General features: G+C 36.2%; 1 protein-coding gene across 1 annotated transcript in view; it reads right to left on the bottom strand.

The window, feature by feature from the left end:
- The window catches only part of PIWIL2 (piwi like RNA-mediated gene silencing 2), a 109934-nt gene that overhangs the window by 57312 nt on the left and 37374 nt on the right, over positions 1-15248 (bottom strand). The window contains exons 10-15 of the mRNA XM_007950816.1: positions 12374-12562; positions 11720-11804; positions 10526-10615; positions 8668-8808; positions 3529-3642; positions 2219-2407 (exon numbers count right to left, since the gene is read on the bottom strand). Coding sequence (XP_007949007.1) covers positions 2219-2407; positions 3529-3642; positions 8668-8808; positions 10526-10615; positions 11720-11804; positions 12374-12562 — 808 coding nt within the window. The remainder of the gene's footprint in view (positions 1-2218; positions 2408-3528; positions 3643-8667; positions 8809-10525; positions 10616-11719; positions 11805-12373; positions 12563-15248) is intronic.

Raw genomic sequence — 15248 nt, 5'->3', positions numbered from 1 at the left:
AGAGCTGAAGCCCAAGGCTGAGAGGCTTTCACCCAGCCCCTACAGCCTGGCACTTTGAACTTGGGCTGAAAACCTCCAAATTGTAAGAATAAACTCCTGTTTATTAAAGCCATCCCATTTGTGGTATATTCGTGTCAGAGTGACACTAGGTAACCAGAACAAGTGGACTAATACTTTACAATAGTGCACAAATACACTAGCATAATATTTTTTATCTGTACCTTCTGTCCCTCATAAGAAGCTCTAGTGGCCCAGTATCTAAAGCATTTGACTGCTAACTAGAAGGCTGGTGGTTAAAACCTACCACCATTCCATGGAAGGAAGATTGGGGCAATCTACTTCCGTAAAGATTCACCACCACAGAAACCCAATGGGGTCACTATGAGTTGGAACTGACTTGATGGCAGTGAGTTTGTTTTTTTCCAATTTCTGTCCCTCATGGCTTAAAAGATCTATTACTGAAAACAGCAGATCTTTCAAAATCTGAATAAAGCAAAGCAGCACTCCAGTGAAGTAAAGTTGTCAACCTTTATGCTAGAAATTGCAGTAAATGTTAAATCAATAGTATACTACTTCCAATCAAGATTAGTGATAACTGAAGACTTCTCAGAGGATACATGTTCCAACAATCAACAATCATGGCAAAGAATTTCTAGTCATGTAGAACACAAGTTGTATAGTGGGAGCTCAAGAGCTGGATATAGCAAACATATATGCTTTGTTTAGATTCTTTGTTGCAAATGCTAACCTAAAGGTTGGTAAATTGAACCCATCCACCAGTGGCAGCCCAGAAGAAACACCTGGCAATCTGCTTCAGTAGAGATTACAGACAAGAAAATCCTATGGACTAGGATTTTGGTTTTTTTTTTTAGTTCAACTCTGCAATACACAGAGTAGCCATGAGTTGGAATCTTCTAGATGCTAACAGGTTTGGTTCTCGTGGGAATTTTGGTTTTTTGTTTTTTTTTTCTTTTTCCTTTTGGTGTTTTGTTTAGTCCTCACAATAGTTTACTTTTTTTTTTTTTTTTTAACCTTTTAAAATAGGGAGGTATATATTCACAAATCATTATTTTTGGCTTCTTTTGAAAAACAAATTAAAAATCAATTTGGCAATACTAGGCTTGTATCCTCACATAGTAAAAGTCATAAGGATTACTCCTTTGCTTCATTACAGTTCCCTCTTAGCCTATGTCATTCATTTGCTACTTCTATGGTACATGTATACATCTGAGTTTGTGACCCCTGACAAAGGGAATAAAACAAAATGCCCTAAGGATACAGAAAGATAGCAAGACCAATATGAGGTAAGTTTGGTAAACTTTATGAATGAAACTCATGTCCATGCCATATGACAAAGTAAACAAGAGAAATTGTGAAATGAAGGAGCTGACATACTAAATTGGGTTATTCTTTTGAATGCAAATCAGAGTTTATCAGTGATGAGGCCTGGGGGGCTTGGTAGAGTATGACAGGCAGGGGAGGTCAGGAGTTAAAATTAAAGATGGTGTGCAAAAGAGAGAACATGAGCGTGCTGCTATAATAGATATATTAAGACCAATGATCCAAAAAGAGAAAGCCATGATGCCAAGATACCTAATTTTATTACTAATCTCACCAGAACCAACTTTTCAACTCAAGGGCTAGTTTAATCACTTCCAAAATCTTTACCTCTTCTTTTTCATTCCCTCCATAATCTTCTTCCTCTATCTCACAAACCGGATAGAACTAAAAGGCCTGAACTACTGAGTTGTGAATGCTATGACCTGCTTTGTTCCAGTATTACTGATTGGTGATCAGGACCAAGCTGATGGGCCATCTGCCAAGTTCATCACCAGAACAATCTGAATCTTGAGCCAGACCAGTCTGCGACAGCTCAGTACTGAACTATGCAAGATGGCACTTGGCCCAAGTAGCTGCTTCCGGGGCACAACGTGTTCTACAGATAACGTACTAAAGTTAAGTCAGCTATTTTCTCAGCCAATACGCAAGGAAAAGAAAACTAGAGTGAATGAGAATGCCAACAAAAAATGAGAGCAGAGTTAACCAAAGGGCACAAAGATTACTTTTTTAGTTCGGTATTTCATGTGTTTATAAGTAAGACATAGGTTCCTGGACATAATCACAGTAAATTCACAGATTAAACCAAGATAATTTAGAATCAAGTGTTCAAGTATTACAGAACAGGCTTTCTATAAATTTACTCAAATCAATTTCTTACCTCAACCCCTAGCATGGATTGAATAGTTCTGATATAGGTCTCTACCCGGTCATCCTTTAGTTCAACCCAGGCTGGTGGGCTCATTTGCATACCAATGGGGCCAGCTATCTTCTCCAACATGTTAACCAGCTCTTGTGCCTGACCCATTGCTCTCTTTGGGTAAAACAGTGCCCAGAAATGCATGGGGACCTAGAAACAACCACAAGATATTTAGTAACTTCAACGTTTCAAATTCACACTCAAGACTTTTTATTCTTGAGAATAAATTACTTTTCACTCTCTCTGCTTGAGTTGTCTTCTCCAGTTCTATTACTAACACAAATACATGTGATAAATAAATTATGGCACTTTCTCACAAAGAATACTAAATAGCAATGAGGATGGAAAACCCACAACCATACTTAACAATATAGATGAAACTCACCAACACAAGGTTGAAAGAAAGACACAGACAAGAAAGAATATATACTTTAAGATTCAATTCAGATACAAAGTACAAAAGCAGCTGAAACTAATCTATGCTGTCATATGAAACCAGAACAGTGGTAATCCTTAGGTGTGTGTAGGTGACAGGTAGGTGGGTAGGTAGTAACTGGGAGCACACAGGGGGGCTTCTGAGGTGCTGGTAAAGTTCTGTCTCTTAATCCTCTCTCTGCATTGATGACACAGGTCTATTTCATTTGTGAAAATCATTATGCTATATACTTATAAGTGCACTTTTATATGTATTATATTTCAGTAAAAAGTTTATAAAACAGATACATGTATTTTATATATGGTCATAAAGGCCAGATTAACCAAAAATATTTAATTAGAAATAATTATATACCATCTCGTTCTTTGATTAAAATAGCTAATACATTAGTTGACTTGGTGGAATACTGTTTTAAGTGAATTTAACATCTTTTATGGATGAAAACATCCTCCAGGAACCCACAAAGAAAATAAGAAGATAAGGAAAGGAAGAAGGAACAAAGGAGTGGTGATAAGTTACCACAGTGATTTATTTTCTTTTCATTAGTCTGTGGTCAGGTAAAGAGCTTACCTCGAACAATTCATAAATTTGCTCTATATGTGACCATATATAAAAAACATGTATCTGTTTTTCAATTTGTTTTTTACTGAAATATAACACATATAAAGTATACTTGTAAGTAAACAGCTTAATAAAATCTCTGTTTAGCAGATAATTCAAGATGGGAATTCAGTTGTTAATTTCTGTCAAAAAGAAGACACTATCATTCCTGCTTCCTAATTTCCATACTTTTGAGAATTCTGGTCCTCTATTTCTCACTTGAAAAATCACTTACAGTCAAGATAGAAAAGTCTCTGGTTATTTCCTTAATCCAGTTGAGTTCCTGAGATGTGGTAAATGAAGTATTTCTTAAATTAATTCTTTCCATTGGCAAAACACGTCCTTCAATCTAAACAGAAAACAAAGTATCTATGACATGAGCCATCTATAAAAAGTATTTAGAAAAATACTGATAGTACCTTCTCTGAGGCCTGGTCAGCTCCATCATAGAGGTTTATCCCTGTTATAATTTTTGAGAAGGTCAGGAAAATGAAACTGCTAGCAGTGTTAAGTCCATGTCAATAAGAACCTAAACGTATACAGGTTAAATTTTCATACGCATTACTCCTTCATTATTAAAACTTCCAACATGGTATCCCAGGTCCAGAAAACATCTCTTTAGAGACAGTGAGTAGATGTAAAATTTGAAACTATATTATAGTTAAATTTGAAATTATAATTTCAAAGTCAACAGGAAAATAATCTTTGAAAAATATTTTAAGGAAAAACTTGAAAGAAGAAAATAAAAGGCAAATTTTCTTAACAGGACTAAATACAGACTACTATTATACTTTCTACAAGAAAAAAAAGCTGAAGGGAAAAGGGAATAAATACAACGAAAGAACAAATTAAGAATAATAAATAAATAGTAATAAATCAATTGAATCTGAATATCCAGTAAGATAACTAAGTTGATGATACATTGTTATATTAAGACTATTTTGCTATTGCTTAAGTCATTTCCTAACTACATATAATATGATCCTATCTTTGTAAAATGATTAACATATACATCACAAAAACTGAATGAACCTAAACTTAGTAGTGATTATCTCTGTGGAAGATATATATAATTAAGAAGGACTATATATTTTTTATGATCTTTAGTTTGTTTTTAAAAAATAATAAAAATGTATTTTTATAATAACACATATATAGTAAAAAAAATTAAAGTAATTTTCATGATAAAGATTAACAACACTATCAGCAAGGATGTAAGAAATCATATTCTCATCTTTTGCTCATGAAACCAAGTAAATGTTGAATCTTTCTACAGGCAATGTAGCAATAGGTACAAAAGCATCAAAAATCATAAATATCCTGATTTAATAATTTCACCTCCATAAATCTGAGCTAAGTAAATAAATAACATGTGCAAAGATTTAGTTACAAGAATGTTTACTGCAGCACTATTTATAATAGGAAAATACCAAATTCAATTTAAATATATAATAGGGAACTGTTAATAAAACATCATTCAGCCATAAAAATAGTTTTAAAAAGCATTAAATATGGGAAAACATTCAAAATACATTGATAGGAAGAAAAAGAAACCACATGAATACACACAATGGGGATATATGCATGTGTACAAAAAAAGACTGGAAGGAGCTATATTAAAATATTAACAGTGGTTATTCTGATGTAGTAAGATTACAAGCAGACATTCTTCTCTGGCTTATGTTTCCTACACATTCAAATAGCATTTAATAACATGAAAACATGTTCACAATGTAATGTTAAGCAGAAAAAAAGTTGCAAAACCACATATACAGTGTAATCAAAATTTTCTAAGAAAAAAACATATTCTCATAATGTTTGTTTAATAAATGGTGCTGGCAAAACTGGAGATCCATTTGCAGAAAAATGAAACAAGATCTGTACCTCACACCACACACAAAAGCAAACTCCAGATGGATCAAAGACTTAAATGTGAAACCTAGAACTATACAGTTTCTCAAGGAAAATTTAGGGTCAAACTTAATTGGTATAAATAGACTACCAAGCATAATTCAAAATGCACCAACAGCAGAAGAGAAGCCAGATGATTGGGACCTTCTAAAAATTAAATGTTTATGTGCTTCCAAAGACTTCTCCAAAAGAGTCAAAAGAGAACCTACAGATTGGGAAAAAATATTTGGTAATAACATATCTGACAAGGGACTTATCTCTAGAATTTATAGAACACTCCAACACCTCAATAACAAAAAGACAAACAATCCAATTAAAAAATGGGCAGAAGACATGAATAGACACTTCACCAAGGAGGATATTCAAGCGGCCAACAAACATATGAAGAAATGCTCACGATCATTAGCTATTAGAGAGATGCAAATCAAAACAACAATGAGATACCATCTTGCTCCAGCACTAGTAGCAAAGTTCAACAAGACAGAAAATAACAAATGCTGGCGAGGTTGTGGAGAGATTGGGACTCTCATACACTGCTGGTGGGACTGTAAAATGGTATAACCATTGTGGAAAGCAGTATGGCGATTCCTTCAAAAGTTGGAAATACAAATACCATTTGACCCAGCCATCCCATTACTAGGTATATACCCTAAAGAAGTGAGAGCCATAACAAGAACAGATATATGCACGCCGATGTTCATCGCAGCACTATTTACAATAGCCAAAACTTGGAAACAACCTAGATGTCCAACAACTGAGGAATGGATAACCAAACTTTGGTACATTCACACAATGGAATACTATGCAACGCTAAAGAATAATGTAGAATCTGCAAAACACCGCATAACGTGGATGAACTTGGAGGACATTATGCTGAGCGAAATAAGTCAGTCACAAAAGGACAAATATTGTATTAGTCCGTTATTGTAAAAGTTAAGGAAAAGTTTATATATTGGAGGACATTTTCTTTGTTGGTTACCAGGGGTGGGAGGGGAGGGGAGGGAATGCTGTTAGATAGATAGAGATAAATATTGATTTGGGTGAAGAGAAGGGCAATGTACCAAATGTGAGTGACCAATATGGCAGCACTGAGGATGAGAAAGACAGAGAGAGTTACATGGGCAGTACAGACAACAAATATGAACCCTTTTGCATATACAGTACTGAGTTGTCAATGAAAGCAAACATGGGTATAGGGACGGATAGATGGGTGAACAAGCTAAACAATTAGGTATGTCTAAATGGAGAGTGTATCCAAGATCATATATAGGGTTGGCAGACAATGGGCCTATAAGTTCATGTGAATGATCAGAATTCCCAGGTGTATAGTAGAGCTGACAAGGGGCAAGGTTATGGTCATTACTTGGTCACAGCCAGCTACCCAGAGGGACCGAGTAGTTGATCCTGTGGGCTTGGGACCATAGTCGCAGGGGACATCAAGCTCAATTGGCATAACATACTATACAAAACATTGTTCCACCTACTACTTTGGCGAGTAGCGACTGGAACCTTAAAAGCTAGGAAGCTGCCATCTAGATGCAACAACAGGTCTCTCCTCGTCAAGAAGAAAGAAGAAAACCAAAATTAATGGAAACAATCAGTCCTAGCGACTGGTACACCATCCGATCTGCAACCTATACAACTATGAGACCAGAAGAACTAGATGGTGCCCAGCTACCACTGCCCACTGCCATCCACTTGGAAGGGATGTAGGAGATCCTACATAAAGAGGGAGAACAATGTGGTACAAAACTCAAAATCGTTTGGAGGCCAAAAAAAAAAAAAAAAAGAAGGTGGGGACCAGGTTTGCTGGTCCAATGGAGCCTGGTGTAACCACTGAGACTATGGCCCGTAGCTGCCCTTCAGGTCTGGAATTGAACCCACAACTGTGGTTTCCAGCCAAACAAAGTACAGGCATGTGAGTTAAACATTTACCTCAAGTAGACACACGCCCTGGAGAGAACAATCATGGGAGAAGGAAGGGCTGCTTATGCACAGGGAGATAGCTCAGGGTGCAGAAGAGTATGAAGGGATGGACACTGGGAGGAGGTTAACTATGGGGAGGAAGTGGGAGGGGAGCTGCTGCATTGTAAATTTTGGTCAATGACATGAGACAAAGTATATGTGAACTGCTGTATGAAAAGTGAATTTACTGTGTAAATCTTCACCCAAATCCTAAAAAAAAAAACAAAAAACATATTCTCACAGAAAAAATTTTAAGGGAAAGAAATATACTGAAAATGTTATCTTTTATATATGTCTCAAATATATTGCTGAGATGTTATCTTGGGTAATGTGATTATTATTTTTATTTCCTTCTTTATATTTTCTAAAAATGTTCAAATTTTCCTTATTGGCTATACATTAATAATCATAAAAAGAAAATTATTTTTAATGGAGTCAATTCAGAGTCCAAGAGAATTAGAGAAAGGTTAGAATTCATTGTTTTGGTATACTCTCAAAAGAAAGACACAAAGTAATAATTTAATTATTAATGAATATTATTATTATTAATAAACTTAATTTACTAGTAGGAGCTCTGGGGGCTCAAAAGAAACAATGTCGGCAGTTTGAACCCAATAGCCACTCTACAAGAGAAAAGATGAGGCAGTCTGCTTCCATAAAGATTCATAGCCTTGGATACCCTACAGGGCAGTTCTACTCTGCCCTATAGGGTTTGCTATGTGTCAGAATTGACTCAAGGGCAATGGTGTGGTTTGGTTATACTGTCTCTCCACTACGAATCATGGCTGTACAATATAAAACAATAGCTGACCCAGGCAAACTTCAGGCTGAAAGGGCTAAAAGAAAATCAATTTGTAAAAGTCTGAGACTCTCTTATATCAACAGAAAGAATGCAGCAGTGTATTCAAGGAAACACAAGTTAATCCTCGGGAAAGAAAAAGATATGTGGAACATTAAGAATAATTTGGATTGAAAAACTAAAAATAAGGTTTTTTTTTTAAAAAAAGAAATCAATAGTCTTTTTGCTATTTGATTGGAAAGTAATAGCTTAGATCCCTAGAAAATACATGGAAAAAACTTGTAAGAGATACTAGCAAATTAAACCCAAAACCCAACTCACTGGCATCGAGTCAATTCCTACTCATTGCAAGCCTCTAGAACAGAGAAGAACTGCCCCAAAGGGCTTCCAACACTGTAAATCTTTACGGAAACAGACTGCCTTATCTTTCTCCCACAGAGTAGCTGGTGGGTTTGAACTGCCGACCTTTTGGTTACAGCCAAATGCTTTAACCACTGTTCCACCAGAGCTCCTACTAGGACATTAAGTCAAAGAAATTCAACTCCATGATTGGGATTAAAAAAAAAAAAAGAGTACAAGAATAAAGAAAAAACTCCAAAATAAATACAGGATCGAAAGTTAGCACCTAATCTCACAATGCAATAAAATCTTTAGTTAACACTGTTTCCTATTACCATCACATCTTTTTTTTCACTTTACCTTATGTACATCCTTTTGAAGACACAGACCCCAACGTGTCATTTCATTTCTGGCTGTCTCATTCTTTGAAATTCTCTGTAGCAAGCGTTCCAAAGCATTATGGTGCTGTTTAGGACTCAAGTTGATCTGTTGGGTCAAATCCTAATTAAATTAAAATGGAGAAAAGTTACAAATATTACTTTATCAAATATGAGTCTAAATAAGCCCTCATGCCTCTAAAATGTCTTTATAAGAAACTGCCTTCTCATTGAAATCAACAAAAAATTTCAAGTATCTCCAAAGACTTTGGTAAATATCTCCCAGGAATATGAGTAAGATCTGAAGGTAACAATTTAATAACAAAGGTAAGAACTTTAAATGTTATTGGCTCTTCTTCTTTCATGACATCCAAATATTACCTCTTTCTCAAAACATGTTCTGAGTTAAAAATTCCTAAAAGATAAATCAGATGGGAGCAAAGAGGGCTTGACTACACTTACCTAATATTTGGGGCAAAACAGAACAAACAAACAATGTCATTGCTCAGGCTTCCAGCCTAACACAAATAAGTGGAAAACCACTCCTAGTTTTATGTTTTAAGTCATACTATATTAGCCATTTAATGCCATCATATGTTTTTTTTTTTTTGGTCCAGAACTTAAAATAGTGTTAGGCTCATAATGGATGACTGCTAAATAACTTTGAAACAATGTCTCATAAGTGTGTAAAGATTCTATTTCACTTAAGTCAATTCTTTATTTATTCTTCTGAGACTAAGGAATTACACAGCTGTGACAGCTGATGTTCTCTATTAAACAGTCATTAGGGTCAGTAAGCTTAAGGGACTACACAAAGAGCTCTCTAGTCATAAAGTCATTAGGTAACTGGTAGTTGGTAAGGAAGGAGACTTGAACCTATGTATTAAAAGCAGAAGGATTAGAAGGTAAATGTGAAAGAAGTCTCTCATAAGAATTTTACCTCAGGTTCTTTATGTTACTAAAAAATAATGTGTCACCTGTGACAAGCATGAATCCAAGGATAAGACAGACAAGGATCAGGAAACTGGGAGGAAGTGGGAAGAGAGCTGTTACATTGTGGGGAATTGCCATCAACGTCATGAGACAAAATGTGTATGAAATGCTGTATAGAAAATTAATTTGCTCTGTAAACGTTCATTCAAATCACAATAAAAATTTAAAATAAATAAACAAATGTAACAATCAAAACAAAATAAAAAAAGGATCAGGGAAGTGAAGAAGCAGAGTTGTGGAAAGCTTAAGGAATTACAGAGTGTGGAGGTTAAGCACTGAGGTTCCAGGCTCAACACTATCTGGGTGGAGGCTGCTATACATATCTCAGCTTCTCAACTATTTCCTATGGGACTGAGCCCAAGACTTTCAGTAAACTCAGAGTCCCACAAGATAAACTTCTATCCCTTTGCCTCATGCTGTAACTTGTTGACTTTTGCTACATTATCTTATCCACTCCTTCAACTAAACAGAAGGCTTACAGAAATGTTAGAATAATTTAGTGCTCTCAAAGAACTTGATTTATGGTCATATGACCAATTCACAGTCATGTGACTGGAAAGGGTCAAGACAGAGTTATTTGTTTCTTTTACCTTATGATCAGTCCCTCTACAGTTCTAACAACCTTCAAAAAGAAGCTCTAGTAGGCTTTTCACATTATATGTTGGAAGGAGCATGCATGGATCATATTTTACAGAAGGAAAAATGAAACCTGGAGGAAGACATCGACCCCTGTAATAATATAAGCCAGTATCGGAGACAGAATCTGGCCTGGTTCCAGCTCAAACTGCTATCCAAAAGACTTCTGCTCAAACCAGGGGATTTCCTGCTGAAAATGGCAAGACTCCAACCTTCATGGCTCTGAAGTCCTTCTTCATTTTCTCTGGGATTCCAGTCATGAAGGAAAGCTCGGGCAGCAGCAGTATTTCCCCTTTTAGCAGCTTTGAAGAAAGAACAGAGAGGGAAACCAAGGCAATAAAAGAGGATACTGTTTCCCCGATCTGGACAAGACATACCACGGCCCTGGGCTGGTGTTGCAATGATATAGCTTACACACTAAGGAAAATAAAATCCTGGTAGGAGGGCAGTGAAACCGTAGAAATATTTCACCCTTTTTCTCCTCAGTCAAATATATATATAGCCTGTTGTATTAGACAAAGGGGAAAACATAAAACTTTCAGAAAAGAGACGGAAAACTAAAAAATAGAAAAAAATATTTCCCTCATGGGCCCCAAGACAATTTCAAGACCAAAATCAAAAACCAAACCCGCTGCCATCAAGTTGATTCTTATTCACAGAGTTGTTGTTGTTGTTGTTATGTGCCGTCGAGTCGGCCCTGACTCACAGCGACCCCTCCTTGGGTTTCTGAGGCAGTATCACTACGGAAGTAGGAATGCCCAACCTTCTGACTAAATTCACAGAGTAGAAGTCTGGGATTTCCAAGGCTGCAACCTTCACAGAAGCAGACTGCCATCTTTCTTCCATGGAGCTGCTGGTGGGTTCAAATCTTTTGGTTAACAACCAAACACTTAACCATTGCACCACCAGGGCTCATGAGTCTAAGATAGTACATTCTGTTAAGTGGTGTGCCTCAATCTCATTTATTCTTGTGATCGTCAGTCTTCACATTTAAAACAGAGAAGTTAGGTGTTAAGGCACCTTTCCCTTAAAATGAGTGTCTGTAATTTCCCTAATGGATCCAAATTTTCAATCATTGGCAGGAAATTCTTATTTCTTTAATCTAAATTGCTCATGTAGATATTCAGCTCCTCCTTGTGGAAATTTCAAAAGCATATCCTACCAACTTGAAGCAGCAACTGGCTAGATGATATGAACAAAACCCTGCACAGCTTTTCCCAACAGCACTGCAATCACTGATACATGGATCCCACAGAGCCTTGAAGAAGATTAAAAATAGATGTAAAAAGTATATGAGAACTGCTATATGAAAAGTGAATTTACTCTGTAAATCTTCACCCAAATCCTAATAAAAAAAAAAAAAAAAGATGTAAAACTTAAGCAAGAAGTGTAAGCCCGACACTCACCATCCCTTGATTATTCTGTCTCTCACTGGGCCTATGGATCAGCAGTGGCTGGTCCTCTTCCTTAACTGTGATCCCATAGTTTTTGCTATAGCAAGGTAGAGGTAGGAAAAAATTTCAGATGCATCATCACTACACTTACAGCAACATAGTTAGAGCCTTTTAACCAGAAGTGCATATAATTTGCCTAACACTCTTTTTGCCAAGTCTCCATCAGAAATGGATCATAATCTATTTATAACTGGAAAAAGTAGGCTCAAGGTACATTGCAAATTTAATAGAGAAGAAATAAGGCAAATAGTCTGAGTTTGTTAAACATTACATCAAGCTAGAATGCTTAGGCAACTAGAAAGGTGAAATGATTAGTAACTTGAATTTAATCTCTACAACTTCTAAACAAACCAGCAAAAGAAATATAATTCAAAGCCCTCAGATTAATTTACAAAGTAACCTCTATAAGTATTCAAAGAAATAATTGGTAAGGGTAGCATATGCAGATCAAATCCCACAAAGGAGCTCATTCAATTTTAGGGTCATTACCAATCCAATTATGTTAAAAGTGTCAAGTTGTATGCTATCATAGAGCTCAATATCCTGTTAGCGAATGGCAGAACAAATCCTACCTTCACCCGTAGGCCCAAACCCAGTCCCTTCTACCTGTAGTATTCCAAGAATGTGATCTCCTTCCCATCAGACATTGTGAAGCTATCTTTTGGAGTCTTATTCCAGTCCACATCATCAATACGATAGGTGCGGTTGTTATATCGGGTTATAACAATATTTCCAACCAGAAGCTTAGTGAACTCATCTTGGAAGTTTTCTTTGTTCTGCTGATACATGGCATGCCTTTGGAAAGAGAAACAAAAGACTTCTGCATCAGAGGTGTATATAAAGAACAATACAAAAGGGATGCAGAGAGTAAACAATTCAAGGGTATAATCACAGCCATATAGCACCAGAAGATTCAGTTGTTTCAGGAAATGGAATTCACTTCTTTTACCGGAAAAAAAAAAAATAACAACAATAAGATTAAAACAGCAACTATAATAAAATTCACTGTATTCCTTAAAATAAGGTACTTTTATCATCACAATTATTTTATATCATTTTCACTAAGATATAGTCTATAGAAGCAGAGGAAAAACATCCTTCAAACTATATTTGGCCTTTCCTAGCTGAAGAAAGAAATTACAAATACCTATCAGATGGCAGGTACTGATAAAGATAATAAAGATCTATAGAAGACCTACGATGCACAAATATACTCTTGCAGTAACCTCTATAATACTGTGAACAAAGGAACACGGGGAACTTGCTTGGAAGCATGGGTAAATATGCCCAGACACGTCACGTAAAGTTTATAGAGGCCACGATGCTTGAGTTGACACCTGAAGGAAAAATGTGGTAGGCAGAAATGGCTGGCTCAGGGAACAAGCAACACTCCAAGCAGAACTGGTACTTAGGGGACTATCAGGAATCTGGTATTAGGGATGGGAAGGAGGTAAAAGAGAAGCAGAAAACAGTAAGCAACAAAGCTGCAACAGATAGGGACCAGATGTAAATTCCTAAATTACACGTTCAGTTCACACGTATTTACAGTTACAGAGCTTACACTTTTTTTTCCCCCTAGGGGCCAACTCTAGTGGCCCTATGATTAAAGTATTGAGCTAATAACCAAAAGGTAAGCAGTTCAAAGACACCATCCCCCACCACAGGAGAAAGATAAGGCAGTTGCTATGGGGCAGTTCTACTCTGTCTTACAGGGTTGCTATGAGTTGGAATCGACTCAGTGGCAGTAGCTAAGGTATATTTCTCAGGAACACTAGTCCCTTCAAAGGCAGTGAGGGGGTGAAAAAGGTTTCATGATCAAATTTAGGTCATTCTGCATATCAAAACTCCTTTTTAGACTCACAACTACATTACATATCCAGTTTCTGAAAAGTACTAAAGTAGAGAAATCTGTTTAGGTTTTGTTCACCTTCAATTTAACTAACCATGGATTCTTTCCTGTCTTCCTTTCATTTCTAGTACCCATTAGGCACCTGTTTCCATTTTGGGTAACTGCTATTCTGCAGAACTTGAAGCTCTTCGAGGAACCAAGGAAGACCAGGGCTACAGAAGCTGAATTTTTTCCCCCAGAGCCAAGAGAGTTTAGAAAGCCTTTCCCTAGAACAGGTGCCCTGAATTTAGACTTCTTGCCACCTAAACTGCAAGAAAATAAATTTCTCTTCTTTAAAGCCTCCCACTTGTAGTATTTCTCTTACAGTAGAATTAGGAAACTAAGACGCTACACTCCTTTATATTCACATGCCCCTTCCATTTCCCCACTAATTAATTTGTTCTCTATTTCTATAGTTTCATCATTTTGAGAATGAAATATAAATGAAAACATAAAATGTGTAACCTGTTGAGATTGACATTTTTCACTATGAATAATCCCTTTGATATCCATCCCACTTACTTCATGTATTAATAGTTCATTCCTTTTTATCACTGAGTATTCCACATGAGATTACCATGATTTGGAAATGAATGATTCAATAGCAACTACCAACAACATTTCATTGTATAGAGATACTAGATTTGTTCAACCATTCACCCATTCACCCATTGAAGGACATTTCAGTTGTTTTCAGTTTCCCTGTATTACAAATAAAGCTTTTAGGAACATGGGTGTAATAGTTTTTGTGTGAATATAAATTTTCATATCTCTAGGGAAAGTGCCAGAGACTGTGACTGAGAACTCATACAGTAAGTGAATGTTTAGTTTTATAATAATCAGCCAAAATTTTTTTCCAGAGTGTCTGTACCACTTTACATTCTTATCCACAGTGCATGAGGGATCCACTACATACTCACCAGCATTTGATACTGTCACCTTTTATTATTTTAGGTATTCTAATATGTGTGTAGGAGCTCTGGTAGCGTAGTGCCTAAGGCACTTGACTGTTAACCAGCAGGCTGGCGGTTCAAACCCACCAACCACTCCTTGGAAGGAACAAGGGGCAATCTACTTCTGTAGTGATACTGCCTCGGAAACCCAAGGAGGGGTCGCTATGAGTCAGGGCCCACTCAACAGCACATAACAACAACAACAACAACAACAATAGATGTGTAGTGACATCTCATTGTAGTCTAAATTTGCATTTTCCTGAAAGCAAATAATGTTGAATATCCTTTAATGAACTTATTTACAATCCAGATCATTTCTATGTCAAAATGTTCCTATCTTTTGCTGGTTCTCTTAATGGATTGTTGTTTATGTATTTATTTTTTGCTTAAAAAGTTGTACATGTTCATTGTAAAAAAATAAAAGCACAATTATAAAACAAAGAAACAATATTGTTTGTGACCCATTTATGACAGAGAACCACTTTGCTTTTGCTTTTCTTGAATTTTAATATAGTAATAATTTCCTTAAAACAAATAGAATCAGGGGTTCATACCAGGTATGCAGGGATGGTTCAACATTAGAAAAACAATCAATGTAATCCACCACATAAATAAAACAAAGGAGAAGAACCACATGATC

This window comes from Orycteropus afer, unplaced genomic scaffold, assembly GCF_000298275.1.
Source record: "Orycteropus afer afer isolate SDZICR_OR568_19922 unplaced genomic scaffold, OryAfe1.0 scaffold00289, whole genome shotgun sequence".
Lineage (NCBI taxonomy): Eukaryota > Metazoa > Chordata > Mammalia > Tubulidentata > Orycteropodidae > Orycteropus > Orycteropus afer.
Note: the sequence above shows the minus strand (reverse complement) of the source record. Positions and strands in the feature narration are given on the sequence as shown.